The sequence below is a fragment of the Ovis aries genome, chromosome 23 (genome assembly GCF_016772045.2).
Source record: "Ovis aries strain OAR_USU_Benz2616 breed Rambouillet chromosome 23, ARS-UI_Ramb_v3.0, whole genome shotgun sequence".
Lineage (NCBI taxonomy): Eukaryota > Metazoa > Chordata > Mammalia > Artiodactyla > Bovidae > Ovis > Ovis aries.
In genome coordinates this window covers 1,055,135-1,082,649 of record NC_056076.1, presented here as the reverse complement: position 1 = coordinate 1,082,649, position 27,515 = coordinate 1,055,135, and the positions used below count along the sequence as shown (strand labels likewise).

General features: G+C 51.3%; 1 protein-coding gene across 7 annotated transcripts in view; it reads left to right on the top strand.

Moving 5' to 3' along the window:
* ATP9B (ATPase phospholipid transporting 9B (putative)) overlaps window positions 1–27,515 on the top strand; it is a 156,566-nt gene that overhangs the window by 121,032 nt on the left and 8,019 nt on the right. For 6 of the 7 annotated variants that reach the window (XM_042239458.1, XM_027960865.2, XM_042239456.1 and 3 more), the window contains 9 exons: window positions 378–520; window positions 9,348–9,460; window positions 12,220–12,465; window positions 20,236–20,397; window positions 20,967–21,059; window positions 22,381–22,464; window positions 22,548–22,718; window positions 25,131–25,229; window positions 27,186–27,275. In XM_042239458.1, the coding sequence (XP_042095392.1) occupies window positions 378–520; window positions 9,348–9,460; window positions 12,220–12,465; window positions 20,236–20,397; window positions 20,967–21,059; window positions 22,381–22,464; window positions 22,548–22,718; window positions 25,131–25,229; window positions 27,186–27,275 (1,201 nt within the window). The remainder of the gene's footprint in view (window positions 1–377; window positions 521–9,347; window positions 9,461–12,219; window positions 12,466–20,235; window positions 20,398–20,966; window positions 21,060–22,380; window positions 22,465–22,547; window positions 22,719–25,130; window positions 25,230–27,185; window positions 27,276–27,515) is intronic. The other variant, XM_042239457.1, reaches the window with a different exon arrangement.

Sequence of the window (27,515 nt, the reverse complement as noted above, 5' to 3'; positions counted from 1 at the left end):
CCTTCGTTCTTGTGAATCACAGGGGTGGATGTCAAGACCCCTCTCAGATACTGATGCTCAGTGATTCGGGGCGATTTCCTCCCACGTATTGCTGGCCCCTTTGAGCCTGGACCCACGCTGCCGTCCACCTCTCCCAGGTCCATCCAGCCGCATTGCAAACCAGGCTGATGGGTGAATGATGAGCGACTGGCTGAGAAGGGGCCTGCCGACTTAGGTGTCAACAAATTCATTTCTCTTAAAGTCTGAAATCCACTATGATCTATCTCTTCCACCTCAAATTACAGAGAATGCATGTCTCTGTAAATAAATTTTTATGGAAAGCATGCTGGACATGCAGTGTTGAGTCACTAACGACTGCAGTGGGTTTTCTCTGGCAGTTTGCGTGTGAACCTGGACATGGGCAAGGCTGCCTACGGGTGGATGATCATGAAAGACGAGCACATTCCTGGCACCGTGGTCCGGACCAGCACCATCCCGGAGGAGCTGGGGCGCCTGGTGTACCTGCTGACCGACAAGACAGGTGCCGCTCTGCCCACGCGCACCTAGAGGCGTCTGGGCGGGGGTGGGGGGACCCTGGCCTACCTGTGCCCACGCATGTGTAGGGTGTGTGTGCACATGTGTGAGAGTGCTGAGTTCACAGCGTTTCCCAGACTGACCGCGAAACTGGCCTCCAGCCAGTCTCCCGACTCTGACATAGAGGATCATCAGAATTAGCAAGATGTGAGATTCTTAGAGACTTTTAAAGACTGACTTCTGTATTTTGAACTTCCACATCCTTACACTTGTGATTTTGTTCTATTTAACTGCCCGTGTTACACCTTTCTGGTAGCTTCTTAAGAGCTAAAAGGGTTTGTTTATTATAGAATGGTAGTTACAAACTGGTAGAAGAAAATGAGGATTAATAAGATCTGTGAATTTGATGTTTGTTTTAACAGTAACATTCTCCAAAGAGCCTCTCTACAAATGGTTCTTCCCCATTGGGTTCCCTGCTCCAAATTTGCTTTGTCTTTATTTCATTTTTTTCATCAAAGAATTCTTGTCAATTCATAACATACTAAATAAATGACAGATTGAGTCCAGAACTATAACAAGAGCCATATCTAAGGGTTAAAATCCCTTCTTGATTGACTGATTCACGGTGTAGATTCCTTTGTAATTCTTAGCCAACTAGAAATAACATCTATAAATGGTAAAGAAAATATGGGTTCCCCATATTTTACCATACCATTGGCAGTGGTAAAGAATCCCCCTGCCGTTGCAGGAGACACAGGTTTGATCCCTGGATCTGGAAGATCCCCTGGAGAAGGAAATGGCAACCCACTCCAGTATTCTTGCCTGGAAAATCCCTTGGACAGAGGAGCCTGGTGGGCTACAGTCCATGGGATTGCGAAAGAGTCGGACACAATTTAGCAACAAAAGAGCAACAAAGAAAATACATGTCAGTTACAATTCAACCTTATTTTTAATAAAATCTTAGAAAAATCCTCACTGTAGTCAGGAAGAAGAAAGACTAACATATACCAGGCTTTGACATTACTCCAGCTACTGCTGGGAGCCAGGAACTAGAAGCAAGATCCACAAGCAAAAGCAGCAGCAAATATCTACAAATATAATAATCAAGGAAGTCAGTGGCTGAAAACAGAAATCAGTGAAGTGGCAGGCTACAGGTTAAAATAGCAACGGGGATAAAAGTCACTCCCTTACGTGTGGAATAGACTGAAGAATGATTCCGTTTAGAATCGCTGAGGTCCATGTAACCACAAACTTGAGGAACCTGCGGGCACACGTGAAGGCAGTGAGCAGAGCTGGCAAAGAGCTGTGGGAGACCGACGGCAGTGCAGAGGTGCCCATGTCCCGACGGTGAGGGCTCGGTGTTGTGTGGCAGCCAGCCTTCACACAGGGATTACAGGTTTCTGGCAGCTCAGTCAGAAAGAGTTGTTGGATTGTGTTTGGTCTTCATTAGGGCTTGTCTCTGTGGGATGCTGAGGAATCTACCGGGAAGGTGATACTCCGTGAATCAAAAAAAAAACTCAGAAATAGCGACCTGAGGAGCTCGGGGTCAAGAAGGTAGGTGGAGGAAGTGCCTTCCCAGCCTCACTGCGCTAATGGGAGAAAACTTAAGAGAGTTAGCCTCAAACAACACTGGAAAACGCGCAAACTGCCCATAGCTGATCCAGAGATTGAGCTGTTTCTGGAAAACAGCTGGAACTTGTTGGATGGAGAAGCAGGCACACAGCAAACCCAGACCCCTATGAAATGTTACAGACGTGTCAGAAATGTCTCCAGAACCAGCTGAGTCCTGGAGAGGTGGTCAGTCCATGGCCGGCAGGCATGGGTAGGGAGGCACCCGGCTGCTGTCTGCAGAGAGCACCGCCCTGGTGGACGGCTGTTGGTGAACACAGTCGGGAACCACAAGCCACCCCCAGGAGACAAGTGTCCCAGTGCCGACAGGCAGGCTGTTGCCAGAGAGGGCGAGTTCATGACTGTACCTTGAAACCCGAAGAGCCCCCTGGAGCTTCTAGAGTGGTGAGAGAGCTTAGTGAGTTTACACGTGTAAACTTGGTATCAGCGTTGAACTGCATTTCTCTGTACCAGCAACAATGAGGACACTTAATTCTAAAAATGCCAATTAGAATAGCAACAAGAAGTATAAAGAATTAAAAAATAAATTCTAGCAAAAAATGGGTAAGGACTCTGTGGATATGTGTGTTTAAACATTGAAAGACCTTACCGAGACCAAATTAAATGTGTGGCCGCCCTGTTCTCCTGAGCAGGATATCCTAATGCAGGAGGGCGTCATTCCACCTTCATGAAACGTCTGACGTGTATGTGCAGACAGGACTCACCAAGTCTGGTCGCAGTTGGTGGGAGCGGCCCGCGGCAGACTACCTTGTCAGGCGGGTCTTGGCCTGGTCAGCCCAGCGTTTGTGCCTCGGAAGCGTCCGTTCCCTGGGGGAGCGCCCGTTCCCTGGGGGAGCGCCCGTTCCCTGGGGGAGCGTCTGCGCTGGGTGACGTGGCAGCCCTGCGTCATTTTACATTCCTGCCAGCAGCAGCCAAGGGTTCTAATGCGTCCTTATCCTTACCAGCACGTGCCGGGTGTTCCTAGCAAAGTTCTGGCCACAAGAGCCAGCGGTGCGTGTGAAGAGCGAGCGCCCTCGCCGGGACAGTGGTGCCGTGGAGGTCCTTACAGGGGCCCATGCAGCAACGGCCCACGCAGGGCGCGCCCCTCCAGGTGTACGGGGCGGGGAAGGGCTGGGGGCTCGGCACGTCCTCAGGCCCGGCCCCCCACCCCCAGCCACCACTCCTGCCCCCTCTCAGGGCCTCTGTGGTCACCTCCTGCCCCAGTGCCAAGTTTACCTCGTTCTTCCCAGGGGAGCAGGTGCTGTCTGGACCAGAAATCCTCGTGTGGCCATCGTGCGTGATCGCCCTGGGGGGCACTGACCTGCTCTTTCACGGAAGTGTACAAAGTTCATGCCTGACAGAACGTGGTCAGCTCGAGTCTCTGTATCTGCCGGTGTGATGTCATTAAGTCAAGGTTTTGTGACAATATTTGTCCTCCAAAGCCTAACTGTTGTTTTGCATTTTAAACAATAACAAAGTTAGCATTCTGTAAGCTCCTCCGTTTTTCTTTATTGAGTTGGAGTTACAGTCAGGGTAAGGATAAGTGGTTTTTGCCCAGAGTCATAAAAACAAAGCCTCATTTCTCCCACAGTTCACTCTGCTACTTTTAAAAGGCTACTTTTAAAGGCTTCTTTAGGTTTTGGATAAATGATCTTGGTTCCTGAGATTTTAGGGAATAAAAAAAAAACCAGAATAATTGTATAAAATAGAGAAAATATTATTCATTTCGTCTTCTAAACTGGAAGCCTTCAGCTCCTGATGTTGCTGTGTGGCGGTGTTCTTGAGTTCCTGGGTCTGGCCTGCCTTTCAGGCCCCAGGACGGCTCCCAGGATGAGCCGGGTGTGGGCACCCCTCCCATCGGAGGCTGGGTTGGGGGTGAGCTGCTGTCAGGAGCCTCATGGGGCTGGCGGAGCTGTGAGGTAGGTCTTCGTGCGGCTGTAAATTGGGTTTGCGCTTCATCAATAAGCTTTCTGACAAGAAGCGTCCATCAGGGTGTCTCTCATTTGCCGCAGCAGAACAGAAAATGAAGTATTCCAATAATTGCATTACAGTTTCCTCCTCCTGGACAAGAAAGCCGTGTGCTGTAATTAGGTTTGATTGGAGTGCACGTTTCCGGTAAGATCTGAAATTAATGACGTTGCCATAGTGACGCATCTGAGGCCGCCGGTGCGTGAAACATAAAGTAATTCACTCGACAAGGGTAGACATCTGTTAGCTGCCAGGATGCAGAGCGTGCTGACACTGACCAGAAATCCTAGGCGTGGTGTGATCAGCGCGCAGATGATGCTGAAGCCGGAGGACAGGCTGTGTGCCCCGAACCTGCTGAGAGGACGTCCCCTCTCCCCGCCGGCCCCAAGATGCCATTGTTTGAGAACAATGCTGCTGAGGATTCATAAATTTTAAAACTGGACTTGGGTGCAGCCTGTTAAAGCAATACATTAATTCCTTTGTTAGTTTTTGTCTTCATGTAGAACAAAGCCATTCCTGAAACACCCTCTGAAACAACAGGTTCTCGGATGCATTGTAATCATAGCATCCGTTGCCCAGCACACTGCCTTGCTGAGACTCGACTCACAGGGAACTTTGTAGGAAGCGGTGGCGGCCCGTGGAAGCACTGTCTCCCTGGTTTCCAAGGGCACCAGAGCATAGATGTGCCCAGCAGTGTGCACACATGCACGGGGGATGTGCTGGTGGCCTGACCCCAGAGGACCACGGCGGTGTCTCCTGCTGGGTGAGCCCGAGTGGGGCCTCAGTGAAGCAGCCTGAACAGCTTCGCTGGTGTGGTTGTTCACCGACGCGGGTGCCCGGGTGTGAGGGAGGGTGCCAGTGCTTCAGGGCTCACAGGAAGGCCTGGTGTGCTGCACGTAGAATGTGACTCCCCGTTAAATAATGTCGAATGTCTGCTTACATGGTTTGGTAAATTAGCCTTATCACTTTAGAAGTTTTGTTTCCATTATTGCACCATAAGATATAACGCTGTTTTTTGGTTGGTTGGTTGGTTTTGATTCTATCTATTTTTTTGTTTTATTTTTGGGTGCCGTGAGTCCTCATTGCTGTCTGGGGGCTTCTCATCGCAGTGGCTTCTTGTTGCAGAGCAGGGCTCTGGAGCACGCGCGCTTCAGAAGTTTCAGCTCCCAGACTAGAATGCACCTTCAGTAGTTGGGGCTCATGGGTTTAGCTGCCCCACTGCCTGTGGAGCCTTCCCGGCCCGGGGATCCACGCTGTGTCTTCCGCGCTGGCAGGCAGGTTCCTAGGCAGTGGGCAGGCAGGGAAGTCCGTGAATGGATATTTTAATCCCGCCACTTAGCCGCTTCCCTGTCACCTTGTGGCCCGTCCCTCAGCCACTCTCTGAGGCTGGTGGACGGCCCAGTCCGCACCCGGCCTGCGCCGGAGGCCGAGGACTCGCTGTTGCTCTCGTCACCTGTCGGGCTGTGCTTACTTTAGGAGCTCTTTTATGCATAGCGTGGCACGCTTGTGGAGGAGGCGGCGTGTTTCTGAGTGGCTCCGCAGATACTGGCACCAGAACCTGGTTGTCAGTCAAGCCTCAGGTTGCAGCAGCGCCCCGCGGTGACAGACGTGCGATCTGCTATCAGAGGGTCCGTGTTCTTGTCTCGCTCGCTGTTTCACTAACAGCCTGACCGCAAGTGTTGCTTTGACTTCTCCATGCCAGTTACTTCCATTTAAAGCAGGGATGGGGGACTTCCCTGGCCCACTGGTTAAGAATTCGCCTGCCAGTGCAGGGGATGCTGGTTTGATCCTTGGTCCATGGGGATCCACGTGCCTCCAGGCGGCCGAGCCTGTGAGCTGCGACTGCGGGAGCCTGTGTGCCCTAGAGCTGGTGCTCCACAGCAGCAGAGGCCACCACCGCGAGAAGGCCGCGCCCGTGATTAGAGAGGCCTCCTCGCCACAACTCGAGAAGGCCTGGTCGCAGCATATATATACGTGTATATAATGTAATGCATTCTTCTGAGAGTGTTTGTCAAAACAGTCTCTTAAGTAAATCTCCTATCGGGGGCAGGGGCGGGGGGCGAGAACCCATGAGGAGGGTCCGGCGTGTGCTGTGATCACATGGCTCTCCGTCATGTTCACACTTAGAACTGCGTCAGTGCCTGAGGGCACCCCTCCTCGGAGCTTCAACACAAGTGCAGGGATCCTCAGACGTCGAGCCAGCCTGCAGTCCAGGGATGGGCTCACAGGGCATTTACCGGCCCCCCGCCCCGTGTGGCTGTCCTTCTGTGGAGCGGGAAAAGCAAAGGTCCCGTGCTTGTGTGCGTGTTTTCACGTTAAGGTCCCGTGCTTGTGTGCGTGCTTTCACGTTAAGGTCCCGTGCTGTGTGTGTGTTTTCATATTGATGTCCTGCGCGTGTGTGAGCACTTTCACATTGAGGTCATATGCTGTGTGTGTGTGTTCACATTGAGGTCCCGTGCTGTGTGAGCGTTTTCGTATTGAGGTCCCGTGCTCGTGCGAGCGTTTTCACATTGAGGTCCCGTGCTCGTGCGAGCGTTTTCACATTGAGGTCCCGTGCTCGTGCGAGCGTTTTCACATTGAGGTCCCGTGCTCGTGCGAGCGTTTTCACATTGAGGTCCCGTGCTCGTGCGAGCGTTTTCACATTGAGGTCCCGTGCTCGTGCGAGCGTTTTCACATTGAGGTCCCGTGCTCGTGCGAGCGTTTTCACATTGAGGTCCCGTGCTCGTGCGAGCGTTTTCACATTGAGGTCCCGTGCTCGTGCGAGCGTTTTCACATTGAGGTCCCGTGCTCGTGCGAGCGTTTTCACATTGAGGTCCCGTGCTCGTGCGAGCGTTTTCACATTGAGGTCCCGTGCTCGTGCGAGCGTTTTCACATTGAGGTCCCGTGCTCGTGCGAGCGTTTTCACATGAGGTCCCGTGCTCGTGTGAGCGTTTTCACATTGAGGTCCCGTGCTCGTGCGAGCGTTTTCACATTGAGGTCCCGTGCTCGTGCGAGCGTTTTCACATGAGGTCCCGTGCTCGTGTGTGCGTTTTCACATTGAGGTCCGTGCTCGTGCGAGCGTTTTCACATTGAGGTCCCGTGCTCGTGTGAGCGTTTTCACATTGAGGTCCCGTGCTCGTGCGAGCGTTTTCACATTGAGGTCCCGTGCTCGTGCGAGCGTTTTCACATTGAGGTCCCGTGCTCGTGCGAGCGTTTTCACATTGAGGTCCCGTGCTCGTGTGAGCGTTTTCACATTGAGGTCCCGTGCTCGTGCGAGCGTTTTCACATTGAGGTCCCGTGCTCGTGCGAGCGTTTTCACATGAGGTCCCGTGCTCGTGTGTGCGTTTTCACATTGAGGTCCCGTGCTCGTGCGAGCGTTTTCACATTGAGGTCCCGTGCTCGTGTGAGCGTTTTCACATTGAGGTCCCGTGCTTGTGTGAGCGTTTTCACATTGAGGTCCCGTGCTCGTGTGTGTGTTTTCACATTGAGGTCCGTGCTCGTGTGAGCGTTTTCACATTGAGGTCCCGTGCTCGTGTGTGTGTTTTCACATTGAGGTCCGTGCTTGTGTGTGTTTTCACATTGAGGTCCCGTGCTCGTGTGTGTGTTTTCACATTGAGGTCCCGTGCTTGTGTGAGCGTTTTCACATTGAGGTCCCGTGCTCGTGTGAGCGTTTTCACATTGAGGTCCGTGCTCGTGTGAGCGTTTTCACATTGAGGTCCCGTGCTCGTGTGTGTGTTTTCACATTGAGGTCCGTGCTTGTGTGTGTGTTTTCACATTGAGGTCCCGTGCTCGTGTGTGTGTTTTCACATTGAGGTCCGTGCTTGTGTGAGCGTTTTCATATTGAGGTTACATGCTTGTGTGTGTTTTCATATGGAGATCACGTGCTGTGTGTGTGTTTGCACATTGAGGTTCGTGCTCGTGTGAGCGTTTTGATATTGAGGTCCCGTGTTTGTGTGTGTGTTCTTATGTTGAGGTCACGTGCTTGTGTGTGTGAGCGTTTTGATATTGAAGTCCCGTGTTTGTGTGTGTGTTCTTATGTTGAGGTCCGTGCTCGTGTGAGCGTTTTCATATTGAAGTCCCGTGTGTGTGTGTGTGTTCTTACATTGAGGTCCTGTGCTTGTGTGTGTGTTTGCACATTGAGGTCCGTGCTCGTGTGAGCGTTTTCATATTGAGGTCCCGTGTTTGTGTGTGTGTTCTTATGTTGAGGTCCATGCTTGTGTGAGCGTTTTCGTATTGAGGTCCCGTGTTTGTGTGTGTGTTCTTATGTTGAGGTCCATGCTTGTGTGAGCGTTTTCATATTGAGGTCCCGTGTTTGTGTGTGTGTTCTTATGTTGAGGTCCATGCTTGTGTGAGCGTTTTCATATTGAGGTCCCGTGCTTGTGTGTGTGTTCTTATGTTGAGGTCCGTGCTCGTGTGAGCGTTTTCATATTGAGGTCCCGTGCTTGTGTGTGTCTTCTTATGTTGAGGTCCATGCTTGTGTGTGTGTTTTCATAGTAAGTGATCCACGTACAGTGGCTGCAGTCTCCTGTCAGGCTCATGAGTAACGTTGGGACCTCCTGTGCCACTTTTAATGAGAGCTCACTGAGTTTCTGAAGTACACGGCCTCTCCTCTGCCTCCCCTCTGCCATGCTGGTACTTCACTGCGCCTGTTGTGTATCTTTCTGATTGGAGGCCGAAACCATGGACCCTCCTGAAAGTGGTTTTCCCGGGTTGGTGGTTGGTCCCAGGCTGGGTGAGGAGGGCACACAGGGTGGCCCACGGGTTGGAGAGCAGCTGGGAAAGCGCCTCTGCCTCCTCTCCTCCTCTCTCTGCGACTCATGTGGTGTCCAGTCTCGAGAAGGTTGTTTCTGTTCGGTGGAAAATAGTTCGTGGTTCACGACAGATTCATGTGAAAGGGACCGACGTTCTGATCTTGGCTGTGGGTCACTTTTCCAGTTTTCCACCCATCTCTCTCTCAAGGGGCAAATCTGCCTTGGACCAACAGTAGATCTGAACCGGGAGATAGGGCCGGACTGTCTCTGCAGAACCAGAACCCCCCGCCCCCAGCCCATCACTGGGAATTACTGAAAGGGAGCCTGACGCTGCGGGAAGAGCACCGGCCCTCATAGTGAAATGGAGCAGATGAGGGTGGTATGGACGGCACTTGGTGATGCTTAGTGTGGCAGAGCGCATGCTCAGGGTGCAGGGCACAGCCAGCCCTGCGTGTGGTGCATTGGGGCCCAGCCTTGAACCGCCAGCGAGCTCCCTGCATTGACGGTGTCCTGCTGTTTCTGTCCTAGGAACCCTCACCCAGAACGAGATGGTGTTTAAGCGGCTGCACCTGGGCACCGTGTCTTATGGGACGGACACAATGGATGAGATCCAGAACCACCTCGTGAATGCCTACGCACAGGTGAGCGGGCCCAGCCCTGCAGGTGTCTCCTGCCAGTGTGCCCAGTGCTGCTGCGGTAACAGGGCCTGTCACATGCCAAGCTGCAATGCAGCACCTTCCCCAGAGACGCCTCGGCGTGGCTGTATGCATCAGTTCAGTCGCTCTGTTGTGTCCGACTCTTTGCGACCCCATGAATCGCAGCACGCCAGGCCTCCCTGTCCATCACCAACTCCTGGAGTTCACTCAGACTCACGTCCATCGAGTCGGTGATGCCATCCAGCCATCTCATCCTCTGTTGTCCCCTTCTTCTCCTGCCCCCAATCCCTTCTAGCATCAGAGTCTTTTCCAGTGAGTCAACTCTTCGCAGGAGGTGGCCAAAGTATTGGAGTTTCAGCTTCAACATCAGTCCTTCCAATGAACACCCAGGGTTGATCTCCTTTACGATGGACTGGTTGGATCTCCTTGCAGTCCAAGGGACTCTCAAGAGTCTTCTCCAACACCACAGTTCAAAAGCATCAGTTCTTTGGCGCTCAGCTTTCTTCATAGTCCAACTCTCTCATCCATACATGACCACAGGAAAAACCATAGCTTTGACTAGATGGACCTTTGTTGGCAAAGTAATGTCTCTGCTTTTCAGTATGCTATCTAGGTTGGTCATAACTTTTCTTCCAAGGAGTAAGTGCCTTTTAATTTCATGGCTGCAGTTACCATCTGCAGTGATTTTGGAGCCCAAAAATATAAAGTCTGACACTGTTTCCACTGTTTCCCCATCTATTTCCCGTGAAGTCATGGGGCCAGATGCCATGATCTTTGTTTTCTGAATGTTGAGCTTTAAGCCAACTTTTTCACTCTCCTCTTTCACTTTCATCAAGAGGCTTTTTAGTTCCTGTTCACTTTCAGCCATAAGGGTGGTGTCATCTGCATATCTGAGGTTATTGATATTTCTCCTGGCAATCTTGATTCCAGCTTGTGCTTCTTCCAGTCCAGCGTTTCTCATGATGTACTCTGCATAGAAGTTAAATAAGCAGGGTGACAATGTACAGCCTTCGCGTACTCCTTTTCCTGTTTGGAACCTGTCTGTTGTTCCATGTCCAGTTCTAACTCTTGCTTCCTGACCTGCATATAGGTTTCTCAAGAGGCAGGTCAGGTGGTCTGCTATTCCCATCTCTCTCAGAATTTTCCACAGTTTATTGTGATGAACACAGTCAAAGGCTTTGGCATAGTCAATAAAGCAGAAATAGATGTTTTCTGGAACTCTCTTGCTTTTTCTGAACACAAAGTATGTTGTCAGCCTTATATTCAGTTTTGTGAAAACCATCTCTTTTTTCTGTGAACTGCACCCATCTGGCATGTACTTTACTTTTGAGATGCTATCAAGTGAAAACAGCCTTACCTGAGTGTGTGTGGGTGATATGTATGATCAGACACCCCCAGAAGTACTCATCTGTGCACAAACACAGAAAGTCAATTTGGATGTCATTCATTTTAATAGAGTATTTTGGAACCTAGAGTATTTATTAATAGATGAAAAAATTTTAATGGAGGACTACTATCTCCTGTCTTGCGATCTGTGTCTAGGTTAAATAGTGCCAGGTGATATCTTAAAAAAAAAAAAAAAACCTGTATTACCCATGAATATGACTTCAGTAGCTCCAAATGTTATTTTACTAGAAAAAATTAAAAGCAGAAAAGATGTCATATAGACACAGCAAATAGTATCCCATCTAAGAAGAATCTTACAAACGTTTTTTAGTGAAAGCTATGTTCATTGGCTGGTTATCCAGGTTTTTATGTGAATGGATTTCTTCCTTCCCTTCTGCTTGTTAGTGTTAATGAGATGACAATAATTTAAGTCCACTGTAACGGAACGTGAGTCTGGTGCAGCCTGATCGTACTTACACCTGGGATCCTGAGTGGACTTGAGTGGAGTGAAGCACTCAGCCTGAGTCAGCAGGAGCAGGGCTGCTTGGTGGCTGTGTGGGTGTGCGGTCAGGATGCAGGTATGGGTGGGGGGCGCAGGCTGGAAGGGGCGCCAGCTGAGCAGGGGGCCACCCCCTCCTTAGCCGGATCCGTGATTGACGGGCGGATGGGCATGGCTTAGCTGCTCTGCACAGCCACCCAAAAGCGGAGAGGCTTTCCAGGGGTGTCAGGAGTTACCCTTGTGTTCCGTGGAGAAGCATCTGATGGGCCTTGGGGTCGGGGTCCTCCCACAGCCCCACCCAGGAGGAGGTGAACAGGGTTGTGGGTGGGGTGTGTCCAGGGCTGTCAGGAGGCAATTACTATATCCAACACTCCTTGTCTGCAAACCAGACAGTTAACTTCAGAGACTGATGCAAAGCCAATGAGTCCATAGTATTAAGGGAACCATCCTAAATGCTTTTTCCTGCTCTTAACTTCAGACCAGTTATGCACACAGTTTTTAAGGAGAAAGGAAAGCACTTGGGAGTCTTCTGTTCTTAACTTTGCTCTTAGAAGTGGTGGATAAACAGGAATTGTTAAGGACTGGGCACCTGCATGACAGGCTGCAGTGAACCTACTAAAAGGAGATGGTCGAATTTTGAGTACTGTAGCAAACATTTCGGTTACTGGACAACCGGGAAATGTCCAGGCACCTTGTGGCCCCAGGATCCCCAGGTGCGTCATTGCCCCGTGGGTCACATGCAGGCGGTTGTCATCCCAGCCACTCTCCAGCCCGGCCTGGCCGTCCGTGACAGGCGTGCGTGTGGGTAACTCCAGCATGCGCCCGCTTGCCTCTAACCCTGCGACGTCCGTGTTTGCAGACACAGTGTCAGGCTGGCGGAAGCAGCACCATTTCAACCCCTCCGAGGAAAGCCGCGTCGTCTGCGCCCAAGGTGAGGAGGAGCGTGAGCAGCCGGGTCCACGAGGCTGTGAAGGCTGTCGCCCTGTGTCACAACGTGACGCCTGTGTATGAGGCCCGCGGCGCAGCTGGCGAGACCGAGGTTGCCGAGGCGGACCAGGACTTCAGCGATGACAACCGCACCTACCAGGCCTCCAGCCCTGACGAGGTCAGTCACCGAGGGCCGCGTCCGAGGCAGGCCCGCAGGCGCAGACAGCGCCTCCCCTGGCTCCTCCCGGCCCCACCAGGAGTGCTTGCTCCGTCTTCTCGTGGGGTGAGGAGGGCTTGTCTGTGGTTTTCAGAATGGGCTTTCGCCACAGGCCAGTGCCCTCCTGGCCTAACCCCTGCCCTCAGCCCGTCCTTGTGGGCAGGTGCTTTCTCATCCCAGAGCCCCCTGGGATTGGGTACAGGGAGGCGGGGAGCAGGACCTGTTGCCTGCTGACACCGTGAGGTCTGCAGGCTGCATCCTCCTGTGATCTCTCTCCAAGGCAATCACCAAGCTTGCAAGTCAGATCTCCAGGTATTTTGCTAGAATTTAGGTACAGTATGTGTGTGTGTGCACACTCAGTCACTCAGTCATGTCCAACTCTTTGCAGCCCGTGGACTGTAGCCCACCAGGCTCCTCTGCCCATGGGAATCCCCAGGCAAGAATACTGGAGTGGGTTGCCGTTTCCTCTTCTGGGGCATCTTCCCCACCCAGGGACCAACAGGCGTCTCTCCCGTCTCCTGCGCTGGCAGCCAGGTTCTTCACCACTGGTGCCACCTGGGAAGCTCAGCCCTAGGAATGCTGTTTATTCCGCAGGTGGGGCCAGCTCTTCTCCACCCTGGAGATCCAGTCGGTCATACCACAGCTGAGGCCCCGCGCCCCAGTTAGTCCCTCCCCTGGTACTGCCAGGCTCTGAGAGGGTGCAGGCCGGGGTGTGCAGCGCAGGGCCCACAGCCTGTCCTGACTTCCCGATGGCGAACCCCCAGTGGAGCAGCAGCTTGGGGCATTGACAGAGCTCCTACCACAGCTGTGGTTTTTTAAAATTTATTTTTGAAGCTCTCGTTACAGAGGTATTTCCATTTTTCTTAAACTGAAGTATAGCTGATAGACCGTATGAGTTACAGGTGTACAAGGTAGACTTGCCTGGTGGCTCAGTGGTTCACAATTTGTAAAGGCTATACTCCGTTTATAGGTACTGTAAAATGTTGGCCGTGTTTCCCGTGTTGTAGCCTGTTTTGTACATGACGGTTTGTGCCTCTTCCTCCCCCCGGCCTGCCCTCCACCTCCCCCGCCCCACTGGTCGCCACTCATCTGTTATCTGAATCTGTGAGTCTGCTTCTCTGCTGTCACGTCCACCGGTGTGTGTGGCTTCCCCAGCAGGGCCAGCAGGAGCCTGCCCCATGGCTCAGCCTTTCCCTTCTGTGAGGCTCAGTGCCTGTCTTCCCAGTAAGTGCTGGGGAACCTGTGAGCTGTGAGCCAGGCTGTGGTCAGCCGTGGGGACGCCCCGCAGCGCAGCTGAGCCTTCGTGCAGAATGGATCCAGGCCGTGGGACACAGCCTGGCGGTGGGATCCACCCTTGGGGCACAGCCTCCAGGCCCCACATCCCTGGTGAGTGATGCAGCGGGCAGGAGCGCAGTCCCGTCCATCCCCCCCGTGCTCTGCTTGATAGACCTCATTGACCAGCAGGTGTGTAGAAACCTCCTTTCCACCAGAGCTCGGTACGGCCTTTGGAACCGCGTGTGTATCACCTGGAACACACGTCACTCGCGGTCGCAGTGGACGTGGGGCCTGGGCCGCAGAGGTGGGTAGTCAGGTGTCCGGGAGGCTGGCCTGGCCTCGGGTTGGCCTGGAGCAGACACACGTTGGAGGGCAACGCTGCCCCTCTTTTTCTTGCAAAGGAGTTACACTTTCTAGTGTTCTAGAAATCCTCTCGAGCTCCATGTGATTACTTATTGAAACGTATTTTTTCCTAGTCCTGAGCATGGAAAACTTAGACCACAGATGTTTTCCAAGGAAAATTTTATTGGAAGTTTTAAAAATCTTATATGTTTACCTTATTACCTTCCAAAAATAAATACAAAGTTTTATTTAAAATACTTAGAATTTTTATCTTTAGACTTTTATGTTAACATTTTTTAAATTTTAAATTAGGAATTCACAATAGAGAGAGATTTCAATGATTCAAAGATTTCCAAAACTAAATTAAAACTACTAGCCTTATATTTAAATTTTTTATTTCAAAATTTCTTCCTACTTTAGAAATTGGACAATGATTTAAAATGGCAGGCCAGTAAATAACCTCTAAGAAATCCCTAGCCCATATTTCAAATCTGAACATGAAAAGACTTGACTTCATCATAGTTTTTAAAGCACTTTGTGGACGCAGTGTTTGCAGGTCCCTGAAGCCCAAGGAAAATCATCAAAACGGTTCATTATTTCCCTTATTGAACTTTGCTGCAGTTAGGTTGACAGATGATAGCATTGTTTCCCAATCACCAAAGTACTGTTTTAAAAGCATTTTTTATTGAATAAAGTGGTAGAATATTGCACCCTGGAGCTTTTTTCAGGGAAATGGCTTAGTTGATGTTCTCTCCTTGCCCTCAGCCTTGACCTGTCAGCATGTGTGCAGTTAATAAGCAACCTTATCATTTAGGAGACTTAACCGGCTTTGTATACTCACGTCAACACCATACTCACTCTTATAATCCCTATTTGCTTAGGCTCCTGTGTCATCTTAGCATCAGAAAGTGTGACTTATTGAGTAGAATGTACTGGTTTCTGAGTCTCTCATATTGCGGCAATTCTTCGTGTTCATTTTCCTGAAAAGAGAGCGTCTTCTGACTTACCTAAGCATGTGCACAGATGCATTTCTCCTGTTCCAGGAATGGCGTCTGGGGGTTGACTTCAAGCCGTGAGAGGCTGTCCGAGGCACGGTCCCTGCACACTTACAGTGACGAGCGTGCTTGAAGCTGTCACGTGTAGCGGGGGCTGGGCTGTCAGAGCAGGAGTAATTTCGTATTCAGGACCTGCAGCCTGCTTAGGCTCCAGTTGCTGTTTCTTATGATAAGTGATCAATATTTCATTTTCTCCAAGAGAGTAGAAAGTTTCACTTGCCTGTCACTTTGCCAGTACAGCCTCAGCATAGCAAACTCCAGCTTAGCAGACAAATGTTCCCGGAAATTCCTGGACAAAGTTAAAACCCAGCCCTGGTAAGCTCTGTGTCCAGTGCAGCTGCAGAAGCTGAGACCAAGCCAGTGTCACCAACGGGCGCCACCAAGTCAGCTCAGGGGCAGCACCTCGGGCACCAGGTCATCACCTCAGTGAGCAAGGCCAACACGATGCAAACCCAAGACTCCAGTCAGCTCAGCTCAAAATGATCGATAGGCTGAGATTTTCAGTGACTTAAACCTGCAAATCTGCTGTTAGTAACATTTTCCCCTTCACCTCTGTAAGTTCTGTCTTAACTATTATTTCAGGGTATGGCTAGTGTTGTTCACGTGGACGTGTCTGTGCAGGAATCAGCTGAAATTAATGACAAACCACGAGTGGATTATTTACAAACAAAAGAATGACCGTCCCTAATAGCATTGCTTCTGATTTACTCCAGTGTATGCTGCATGCTGTAACTTTACACCCGTTTTTTTGTGTGTGCTTATTGAAGCAGGACTAACTACGGTGTTGGGTCAGCATGTTTATGGGGAGCAGCTCCCCGTCTGTGGCCTGAGTCCCCCTCCATGGCCCTCAGGAGCAGGACAGAACACGAACCGCACAGCCTGCCCTGAGTATCGACTGGCAGCTGTTCCCGGTGGTCAGCGTGCACATTTTGTTCATAATTCTATCAAATTATAGCAGTGGTGGCAGTACCGCAACTGGAAATGAAGATGTGTCAGTGATCAAACTGTGATTTATACGGCGTGTGGTAGGAAAGGTGTCCCTGGAGTGGAGCTGGTGGCTATGCAGATGCTAATATGGTAAAGGAAACTTCTCCTAATCTTTCAAGAACGACAGCACAGATTTTCCTGAATAATGGAATTACAGCGAAAATTAATAACAAAATCTGCCCCACACTGGCTGCCTAGCATGGAGAAGTGTGAGAGCATAAACAAATTGCCTGTGACAGTGATTGCCCAAGCATGTTACTCACTGGCCTGTGCATGAGATTTAGCTCAAGCTCCCATTTAAATACGTATTTTTCACACTTGCATTTTAATTATTTTGACCTTCATATTATTTTCAATAATCACATTGTTAGAAATGTTTAAAAGCCAAGTTAGAAGCAGTCATCCTTACGTGGTCTCTTCCATCACTGACCACATCCAGAGGGAGCAGGAAGGGGCAGCAGCTGCTCCAGCCACCCCTGCACCGCTTCTCTGTGAGGCCACGCACCTGGCCCCTGCCTGAGCCGGCAGCTCTCTTTCTGCGAGTGTCCCCTTAGAAACACCACACAGCAGTGGTGTGACCCAACGTGAGGGTGACAGCCCAGGAGGAGCCAAGGCCGTGGCCGTGCACCCCGAGCAGCTCCACCCAGGCCCCCCTCGTGGGAGCAGTCGGCAGTGGGGACTCCACCTCAGCCAGCAGACAGGCTGGGTCGAGCCTTGCACGTCAAACCAGGACTGCGCTGACAGCAAGGAGGGGAGCAAGTGAAGCTGGTGTCCAGCCGAGACGGTTGAGAAGACGGCAGAGCCAAGGAAAGTAGGAGAAAGCAAAGGTAGAGGAGAGCATGAAAGCAATGACTGGATAAGCAGTAAATTCAAAGGCTGATCCTTTGAAAATTAAATAAAGTGGAAAAACTTGGCAAAAATAGTAAACAATACAAAACAGTGACTGCAACCTAAGCACACACACCTAAAATTATGCCTGTGACGAGTGTGTAACAGACAGGTAGGCATAAGGTTTAGAAGAGCATACTAGACCAGCCCAGATGCTCAGACTTTTTAAAACCTCTAATATCCATGTTCAGGAAGAATACAGATTAGCAGAATGGAGTGTGAGAACTACATGAAACCTCTGTAGGCCAGAAAAAAGGAAGAAACAAAACTCTCTCCCTTTTTTCAATAGATAATGTGATTGTCTTCATAGAAAATCCCAAAAGCTCTGCGGAAAGTTTAACTTTCTCCTAAGACTTAATAAGTGAGTTTACCAAAGTTGTATGTTATGATATCCATATACAAGAATTACTCCTATTTGTATATACCAGCAATGAGCAATTAGAAATTGAAATTTTTTAATGTACCATTTCTAGCACACACACAGAAAACTATGACATGTTTAAGGATAGATCTAACAATACGTACAGCATTTGTATGCTGGAAAGTAAGACAGTGAAGAAAACTTGAGGACAGTGTATGTGAGAAATGTACACACGGATTCGAAGACTTTCTGTTACTGTCAGCTGATTTTTTATAAAGGTGCCATGGAAATCCGTTACAGAAAAGATGATCAGAATAAATGGGGTGCAGAACATTTGAACAGCCATTTGCAAAACAGAGCCTGAACCAATATGTCTCACTGTTATAAAAATTAACTCAGATTGGCCATAGACCTAAATGAAAAACCAAAAGTATAAAATTTCTAAAAGACAACGTATAAGAAGATCTTTGTCGGTTTGAGTTAGGCAATGATTTTGTGGGTCACAAACAGTGCAAATTGTAAAAGAAAAAACTGTTAAATTAGACTTTGAGGTAAAAATCCTGTATTCTTTGAGAAACATTGTTATGAAAACGAAGACAAGCCACAGACTTCTAGGATGTGTTTGCAAAATACATATCTGATAAATGACCAGTAACCAGTACAGATAAAGAACCCAAAAAACTCATCGTGAGAAAACAACCACCCAGTTTAAACAGAAGCAAAAAATTTGAACACCTGTGCCACCACAAACAGGTGCGAACGCTGGCTGTATGGAACCGTAGAGCAGCCTGGGCGCTTCTTTCGAGCGATGACATTTTGCTTGTGAAGAAGTGGCTAACCATGAACTAGTGACTTCTAGGGTGAAAGCTGGGTTTTTACTCTCAAAGCCCAGATTGCGCTGGATGAGCTCTTCACCCCCGTCTCTTCCAGGACCCAGAAGCCTGCCTCACACAAGCCAGCGCTCAGACAGGGCTCCGCGTGTTCCCTCCTGTCATCAGTGCCCCGTTGAGCGTCCCACTGTTCAGCCGCCCTGAAGGAGAGGCTGCTGCTCCTCGGCTCAAGAGGTGTCTGTGGTGCTGGTCACTGGGGGTGGCGACCTGAACACAGCGGACGTCAAGCGTCTGCCCCGAGGCTGTCATAGACCCCTTCACTGTTGTCCAGCTCCGTAACCGGGCGGTCATTTCTGCCCCAGGGGTCTGAGTGGACCGCGGCCACCCAGTCTGTGCGGTGCCCCCGGGGGGCAGGCGTGGCTGGCAGAGCCTCCCCTCCTGACTGCCGGAGTCATGTGAAGAGCCTCCCCCACCCTTGGCTCATGCCCTTCATTCTGAGTTGGGAAACATTATGCTCTGAAGCAGCATGTGTGTTTTAATTGCATAATCATCTTTAGGAAGAAAATACAGTCAAACTGTCAGTACTTTAGAAATTTTCCTTCCTTTCACTGCTACATGTCACACCTCTGGATATGAAGTTACTCCTCAAATCCGTCTAAAAAGAACAGCACTAGTTTACTTCAGATGAACAGAGCGCGCGGCCTGGACTCTGCGAGGCTGACTGCAGCCCCGAGGCACGCCAAGGCAGGGTGGCGAAGCTCAGAGCCGGGGAGACCCTCTGCCCTCACAGGCCCCACGGCCCCGTGCGTGTGCCCACAGGTAGTGGTGGCTGGGGTGCTGAGCACATGGCAAGGAGTCCTGTGCGTTCCTGTCCATCCTCTGGCTATTTGTTTACAACCTGCTCAGAAATGTTAAGTTTTATTTTATCAGAGAGAGTTCTGCCCAGCGCTAAGCAACTGACATCAGAACAGTAACTAAAGTGTTTATTCTGAAGAGTCTATACCATTGACATTCTGAACACTTTTCCTTTTGTTGGCAACAGACAGTTAAACCACAGAATGCTCACTAAGAACAGCTACACGGATGCTAGGCTAGGTAGCAGAAGCCCAACTGATTTTTTGTGATAAATGCTACCTCCAAGGGGTTGTGAAACCAAGCATAAGCTAAATAATAAACAGATGTGAGTCACCAGATATAGAAACTTGCATCTTGACTGCAGCGGGCCCAACGAGATGATAGGGTGTTCACAGGAAGATACAATTTATAGGTCAGGATGTAATGGTAACCTTCCACTGCATATGCTGAAGGCGAACCTCGGGGTCTGGATCACGTGCAGATACAAAGAGGTTGTGTAGAAACGTGTACGGAGTTTCACTTTCCGTCCTCGCCTGCGTGGGGCGGTGGGGTAGCTGACTTGCCCCCGCCTTGACATGCCTCTGCTGATGCCCGTGTGTCCCTTTTGAATGCTATGATTTGGGGAACATCACTGGTGCTCTGAATTATAGTCCTGTAGCCTCGTAGCATCTTCCTAGGGCCCGGCCTTCTCTAGTATCCTAGTAACGTGTTGGAAATCCGGGGAAGGTGGCTCTGATTCCAGCCCCACAGGGACTCACTGCGACATGTTCACATGCCCTTGGACCCTGGCGCGGCCAGGGGCCCCTAGAAAGGCCTCAGAACAAGCAGGGCCCCTAGAAAGGCCTCAGAGCAAGCAGGGCCCCTAGGAAGGCCTCAGAGCAAGCAGGGCCCCTAGGAAGGCCTCAGAGCAAGCAGGGCCCCTAGGAAGGCCTCAGAACAAGCAGGGCCCCTAGAAAGGCCTCAGAACAAGCAGGGCCCCTAGAAAGGCCTCAGAACAAGCAGGGCCAGCCTTGCCTCCTGGTGGCGTCTCAGCGAGCTCGCTGACGCTGGCCTGACGCCCTCCCCCCCGCAAGGAGCGGTGGCCTCACACCTCGCCTGTCCCCCGCGGGGAGCCTCACACCTCGCTGGTCCCCTGCAGGTGGCCCTGGTGCAGTGGACAGAGAGCGTCGGCCTCACGCTGGTCAGCAGAGACCTCACGTCCATGCAGCTGCGGACCCCCAGCGGCCAGATCCTCACCTTCTGCATCCTGCAGACCTTCCCCTTCACGTCGGAGAGCAAGCGCATGGGGGTCATCGTCAGGGTACGCCCACCCCTGCCCCGGCCAGGGTCGGCTCTGCTCACTGCAGGGCTGCTGAGGCTCCCTGCAGGGCTTTATGCTTGTCCCAAAATTCAGACTGATAACTTGTGCTCCAGCGGTCGTGGCGACTAAGGCGGAGAGAGTATAAGGTGTTACTGGTGAGTTTTGCAATCAGCTCGAGCGGCTTTGTTTTCCACTGTAGTAACCGCTGAAGAGTTTACCTGAAGACTGACTTACGACCGTGAAGTTGCTGTCAAATTTTTGTAGCAAATACCACACATACATCTTGGATGCTGGCTAAACTAGAAGCTCATTCAAACTGTGAAAATTTGAGAGGATTTACCCTGCAGTCCCAGGCACATGTGTGTGTACAGGTTTTACTTCAGAAGCCTCAGCACAGCACCTCGCAAGCTGCCGTCGTGGCCTCGGCTGCGATCGGCCTGGGCGCCCAGGGAGGACGCGGGCCTGCGGAGGGGTTGAGTAGCCCGCCCGGAGAGAGGCGCTCTCGGGGGCTGCTGTCTCGGGCTGTTCCCTCTGGGCAGCCTGGCCTCAGCAGGCGTGTCTCGTTGCAGGACGAGTCCACGGCAGAGATCACGTTCTACATGAAGGGCGCCGACGTGGCCATGGCCTCCATCGTGCAGTACAACGACTGGCTGGAGGAGGAGGTATGTGCTCGCTGGCGTTTGCGGGCTCCTGACGCAGCGCAGGGCGTGAGCCTCGGGCACTCACTGGGGCTGCTGGATGAACCGAGGTCCCGGTTTCTCCTGGACACCAGTCAGCCCATGGAGCAGAAGAGGTGGGGGAGCTGGCGACACAGCACGCATTTGCTGTGTGAACAGCTGGCGTTCGGGGTTTCGTGGGCATGTGCAGGCGGGTCCTTATGAAGACTGTTTTATGTTGGTGAAGAAATAGAAAGCATCACTAATCAGTCACTAAAAGCCTGAAATAATACTGTCTTTATATCCGGAGTTATATTTTAACCTGATACTTATTTTGTAACCTAAATTATTATAAGATTTAAGTTAGAATTTTAATCTAATTCTAATTTATACATAAGATTCACTTTAAACATGGAAAGTAAGACCTAGATGTAACCAATCCTATATTTTCATCAAATTCTCCCTAAACAAGTATGACTTGTACTTGTTGTTCACATTTATGTGTTAATAAGAAGTTAGATTCAGAGGAGAACTAACCCCCTGGACCCATGGGCGCGAACCCCCACCGTGCCTGTTGTTGCCGGGGTCCAGTGTGACCCGCCCCCACTGCACGCCTGGAGTTGGTCTGTCAGTCCAGAGACCACAGCCCACGTCCATGACGGTATTGGCGATATGAATCAATAGCTCCTTCAGGCACTGGATTTAATCAGGGACATGAATAAATTAAACTCCCTGAAGACCTAGTAAAATGCCATAAAAATTACTTTTGGTCATAATGATGTGCAATTAATTATAAAATCCTTGTTTAATTTATTTAGCTTTATGAGGTCAAATCAATAAATGTCTTGCAACAGACAGATAATGTCAGATTGTTTTTCACAAAGATAACTTTATTAAAAATCCTTTATGCGTTCATTTCCAACATTGTAGTTTCTTCTGTGGACGCATCTTTCACCCCCGCCTGCGTCTTTGTGTAGTACCGTCGTTGTCTGAGGGCCTTCTGGTTTATTCAGAAGCCCACAGGTTCTTGGAGCCTGAGTTTACAGGGGCTGTTCTGTGTCAGGGGAGCACCCGAGTGGAATTTTGGTTATAAACTTTTTCCCCAAACTTGAAAAACAAAACCACCAATACTTGCCCTCGAGCGGTGGCAAGGGCGATGGCGTGAGGCCTACCCCCCAGCACCTCCTCTGAGGACCGCGCTGGAGGCGATGGGGGCAGCTTCTTCTGCGATGCTCCTCTGCTGCCCACTCCCGGGGAAGGCCGTGGTAGTGACCGCGGGGGGGTGCCGAGCCCGTGGCGAGCCTGTGACCTGCCTGTGCTCTCCCAGTGTGGGAACATGGCCCGCGAAGGCCTGCGCACGCTCGTGGTGGCCAAGAGGGCGCTCACAGAGGAGCAGTACCAGGACTTCGAGGTGAGCGGGCAGCTCCCCTGGGGCCACTGTCGCTGGGCGGGCAGGGCATCCGGCGTGACTCCCAGCACCACCGTCATCCCCAGAGCCGCTACAACCAGGCCAAGTTGAGCCTCCACGACCGGACGCTCAAGGTGGCCGCGGTGGTGGAGAGCCTGGAGCGGGAGATGGAGCTGCTATGCCTGACGGGCGTGGAGGACCAGCTGCAGGCGGACGTGAGGCCCACCCTAGAGATGCTGCGCAATGCTGGCATCAAGGTAGGGCCCGGGAGTGATCCCCCCAACCAGGTACCCCACCCCCAGAGGTGGTCCCCTGGAACTCAGTACCCCGTCCCCCAAGGGTAATCCCCTGAGACCAGGTACCCCGTCCCCTGGGGGTGGTCCCTTGGAACTCAAATAAGACAGAGCGTGGAAGTGTCTGTAAGCAGAGGTCTCTGCATGACCCTCGAAGAAGAAACCAGCACATCTGGAAACCTCTGTGTCCACAGCTGGACGTCCATCCTTAGAGGTTGGGGCGGTTCCACGCCGCCCCCAGCCTGCAGGCACTCCCCAGGCAGGCCAGTTGCCCCCTGGCCTGGCCCGGCCCAAGGTGCCCGCACCGCAGCCTGTGCCCACTTTGGGGGCTTCCCATGAACTGCATGATGCTGTCTGCTGACGCACAGACCGGCTGGCTTCCCAGCGGCTTGTCCTCTTCGGGTCCGGGGAGACAAGGGCTTTGGGTGTAAGTTTTAGTTTGTTTTCTTGCCTTCTGTGCTCTCACTGAAGCTGAAGTGCAGTTATCAGGGGGCAAGAAATGTGCTGCCTCAGAACAGGCCCTCCACTTTTGAGAATTTTACTGGAAAGAAACACTTGTGTCTTGCTGGACCAGAGAGCAAACTAGGGGGAAATGTCAGGACACAAAGCCATGCCAGCTTCGGATAACAATGCCCTTGGCACACCTGGATGAGGGCGCCGTGACAGCACAGAGGAACACAGGAGATTGCCCACCCACTGAGGGAGGGGCGCAGGTCTGAGCTGCTGTCCAGGTGGGAGTCAAAATTGGAGAGCGGCTCGGACTCCAAGCGCTGAGCCAACCTCAGCCTGTCTGGCCAGGAAGTTGGGTGGAGACGCGAGACGGATTAGAGCGGACAGCCTGCCTGTTCACCGCGCTTTTTTCTGAGCTCCGCCCAGTCCAGCTCTCGGGTGTCCTCCTGGGTGGTCAGCGAGCGGGGCAGCGCACGCGTCCCCTGTAGAGGTGTGGGTGTCTGCAGCAGCTGCTCCCTGAGCGCTGGAGAAGGGCTCAGTGAGGCTCTGCCCTGGTTCCTCCCCTTTTCCCACCTGCAGACGCAGACTCCTTCGTCCCGCCCCGTGGAAGGACGCGGTTCCGGCCAGTCCTCTGAGCCTGAGCCACGGTGCTCGCGGGCCATGTCACCGGACTGTCGGGAGCGGGGCTTCTTGTTCTGTGGCTTGTTTCCAACCCTGGCACAATGAGGTGTCATGATCTTAGAGCTAGGCTCAGTGAAGTCAATCTAAATGTGTAGCGGAAATAAAAACACACAAATCCTCAGACACTGAAAGGAGCCACTGAGCAGAGAGCCAGTATACCATGTAAGTTTGTGTCCTATGCCCCAAAATTCATGCTTATGTATGATACAGAAAGCACCTGAAAAATTCAGATGATAGAAACCACCCATGTTACAGGAAGTAGGTGTAAACCGTTCCGTTATGTATAAAGCTTTTGCTTTTCAGGCTAGGGAGATTTACACACTGATACATGTATGTGTGTGATATTTATAAGTGAGAGTGGTCTCAGGAGCTCTTGGTCGCCTAGTGGTTAGGATTCTGGGCTTCCATGGCCCACGTTTAGCCCCTAGTTGGGGAACTGAGATACCACAAGCCACAGGGTGCAGCAAAAGTTAAATACCTGCAATAATAAATGGGCTAGATCTTTTTAGTTTTCATGGTCTTGTTCAACATGCCTTATTTGACATAAACAATTTCTGGCTTAACTACTGCCCGTCTACCCATCTTGAACCCCAGCTTTCAACTGAGAGCTCACACAGGAATCTCGGGTCCTGAGCCCTGCAGACCCTCAGCTCTGTGGTCCTTCGGCCACGAGGCTCCCACCCCAGTCCTTCGCTTGCCCCAGCTCCAGCTAAGGCATCTGAACGTTACTCTGCTCTTGCTGTTTCCGTTAGCACATCATCTGAGATGTTTCCATTCCATCTTTACAGTCTCCAGTGCACAGAGCGGTGACACTAGGCACACTTACACTGCCGTGCAGCCGCCACCTGCCTTCACACGCCAGTCTCAAGCTGAAACTGCCCCCTGGGCTGCCAGCTCTCCCTCCCGCAGCCCCAGCACCTGCTGGTCTGCTTGGTCTCTCTGAGTCCGACTCTAGGGACCGCATTTAGGCACAGTCAGGCAGTGTTTCCCTTGGCAACTGGTTTGTTCCACTTAGCACAGTGTCCTCGGGGTTCGCCCCCATTGTAGGAGGCGTCAGAACCGCCTGCCCTGTATGGAGGGACCACACTGGGTTTCTCCACCATCCGTCTGTGGACTCTTGCCTCACTTCACGTTTTGGCTGTTGTGAATAGTGACGCTGTAGGTGCGGATGTCTGTCCAAGGATAGAGACTTGACAAGTGAGCACGTGACAGAGCTGGGGCTCACGCACTGGAACTGTCTCCTAGATATGGATGCTGACAGGCGACAAGCTGGAGACTGCCACGTGCATCGCCAAGAGTTCTCACCTGGTGTCTCGAACGCAGGACACGCATGTGTTCAGGCCGGTAAGTGTACATCCACATCCCTTTGAACTTTAAATGTTTTGAATTAAAATTTACTGGTTTTGTGAGAATGTAAATTAATTACTAGATACCTATTTAAAAAGAGAAATAATTTCCTTGCTCAATTTATAAATGTTAAAAACAGATTTCTATTAGTTACATATGTTAATGTGATCAAAAGATAGAGTGCTTTTGATAGAGTGAAACAAGATATACATTCAAGAGTATTTTCCTGTAGTACTATTAGAATTATTAACACTAAATATTTATTTTAAAACAGACATACTGCCATCACTTTCCATTTGATTTATAAAAGTGTGTAGTGATTTAAAAAATTACAGTTCCCTAGTGGTCCAGTAGTTAGGACTTGGTGCTTTCTCTGCCAAAGCCTTGGGTTCAACCCCTGGCCTGGAAACTAAGACCCCGCAAGGTGTGTGGCACAGCCAAGAAATAATGTCTGTCTCTTAGTCACACACATCATATGTGGTCCAGAGGCCGCTTTGGTGAGACACGCTGCAAATGCAAAGTAGACATGGTTTTCATCTACTGCCATCCTCAGATTAAATGTTCTCCCTTAATTAGATAAAAGGAAATTAATAGAAATGATCTAAATTAATGTGTTCACTGTATCTATTAGTTATGATGAAATTTGATTCAAACAAGAAATAAAAGTTTCTTGGGTCTTGATTGATGGTGGCTGAGCAGACATGGTGTGTATGTCTTCCAAATGAAGCGCTTGCACCTACAGAAATAGTGATTTGAATATAATTTACATGTAAATGTCGTTTATCTCGAAGCATCAGAATCGCAAATTAGGCCCTGCAGACTACTATTTGCAATTAAATTATTAATGATTCTGATAAAACTTCAGATCATTTTTTGTTGACTTTTCAGTGTTATAGCCCCACAAATAAAATCTCCACAATAAAAACTACCTACTTAAAGATGAGTCTGGGATTAATTTGAAACACATGAAACTTTTAGTCCTATAATACATCATTTATTTTATGCCCCATAAAATCTCCACAGAAAGAATGACAAAAACTGGTGTTTTGGCTTCTGAAATGTTTGCATCCTAAAATTAATGATATTTTGAGATTATGGCTCGATTTTACATCGTTTAATCCTCCAGATACTTGGTTGGCCTGAACTACAAGAAGTTGAAACTCATGACCGAAACACAAAGCAAGCGTTTTGCTCACTCACCTTGTTAATGAATGAGGCATCTGTAGATGGTCCTCCCGTCCCCCACCCCCTGCTCAGCCTCCCTCAGACCCACCGGACCACCCAACCCTGAGCCTGTAGACTGTCCATTCGTGGCCGCCATGTGCTCACTCGCTTGTGCTGCTGAGCGCTCTTCACCCGCGTGTGCTCCTGAGCGCTCACGGGGGCGGGGGCTGCCGTGCTCTTTCACCCGCGTGTGCTCCTGAGCGCTCACGGGGGCGGGGGCTGCCGTGCTCTTTCACCCGCGTGTGCTCCTGAGCGCTCACGGGCATCCAGCGCTCGCGGGGGCGGGGGCTGCCACGCGCTCTCACCCGCGTGTGCTCCCGAGCGCTTGCGGGGGCGGGGGTTGCCACGCTCTCTCACCCACGTGTGCTCCCGAGCGCTCGCGGGGGCGGGGGCTGCCACGCTCTCTCACCCGCGTGTGCTCCCGAGCGCTTGCGGGGGCGGGGGCTGCCACGCGCTCTCACCCGCGTGTGCTCCCGAGCGCTCATGGCGTCCAGCGCTGGCGGGGCGGGACTGCCCTCTTCGCTCTCCTCATCTCGCTGCAGTTGCAGTACTTGTGCACTTCCTGGTGCGTCTCCTGCTCTGAGTTGCCACAAATTGGGAAACAAGGGTATTAAATAAGTAGCTGTTTACTGCCAGCACTGCAGAAGAAATTGGGAAGACAGTTTGTTACAGCGTTTCCGTGTCTGGAGCTCCGTCGTGCTAACTGGGCCTTTCCCCCTTTTCGTGGAGGTGACCAGCCGCGGAGAAGCCCACCTGGAGCTGAACGCGTTCCGAAGGAAACATGACTGTGCGCTGGTCATTCCCGGGGACGCCCTGGAGGTGAGGCGCCGGCCCAGGCCTGTGTGTAGACTCTGTCCCCCTCCCTGGAGGTGAGGCGCGCCCTGCCCCTAGGCCTGTCTGTCTGTCCTTCTCCCTGGAGGTGAGGCGCGCCCTGCCCCTAGGCCTGTCTGTCTGTCCTTCTCCCTGGAGGTGAGGCGCGCCCTGCCCCTAGGCCTGTCTGTCTGTCCTTCTCCCTGGAGGTGAGGCGCGCCCTGCCCCTAGGCCTGTCTGTCTGTCCTT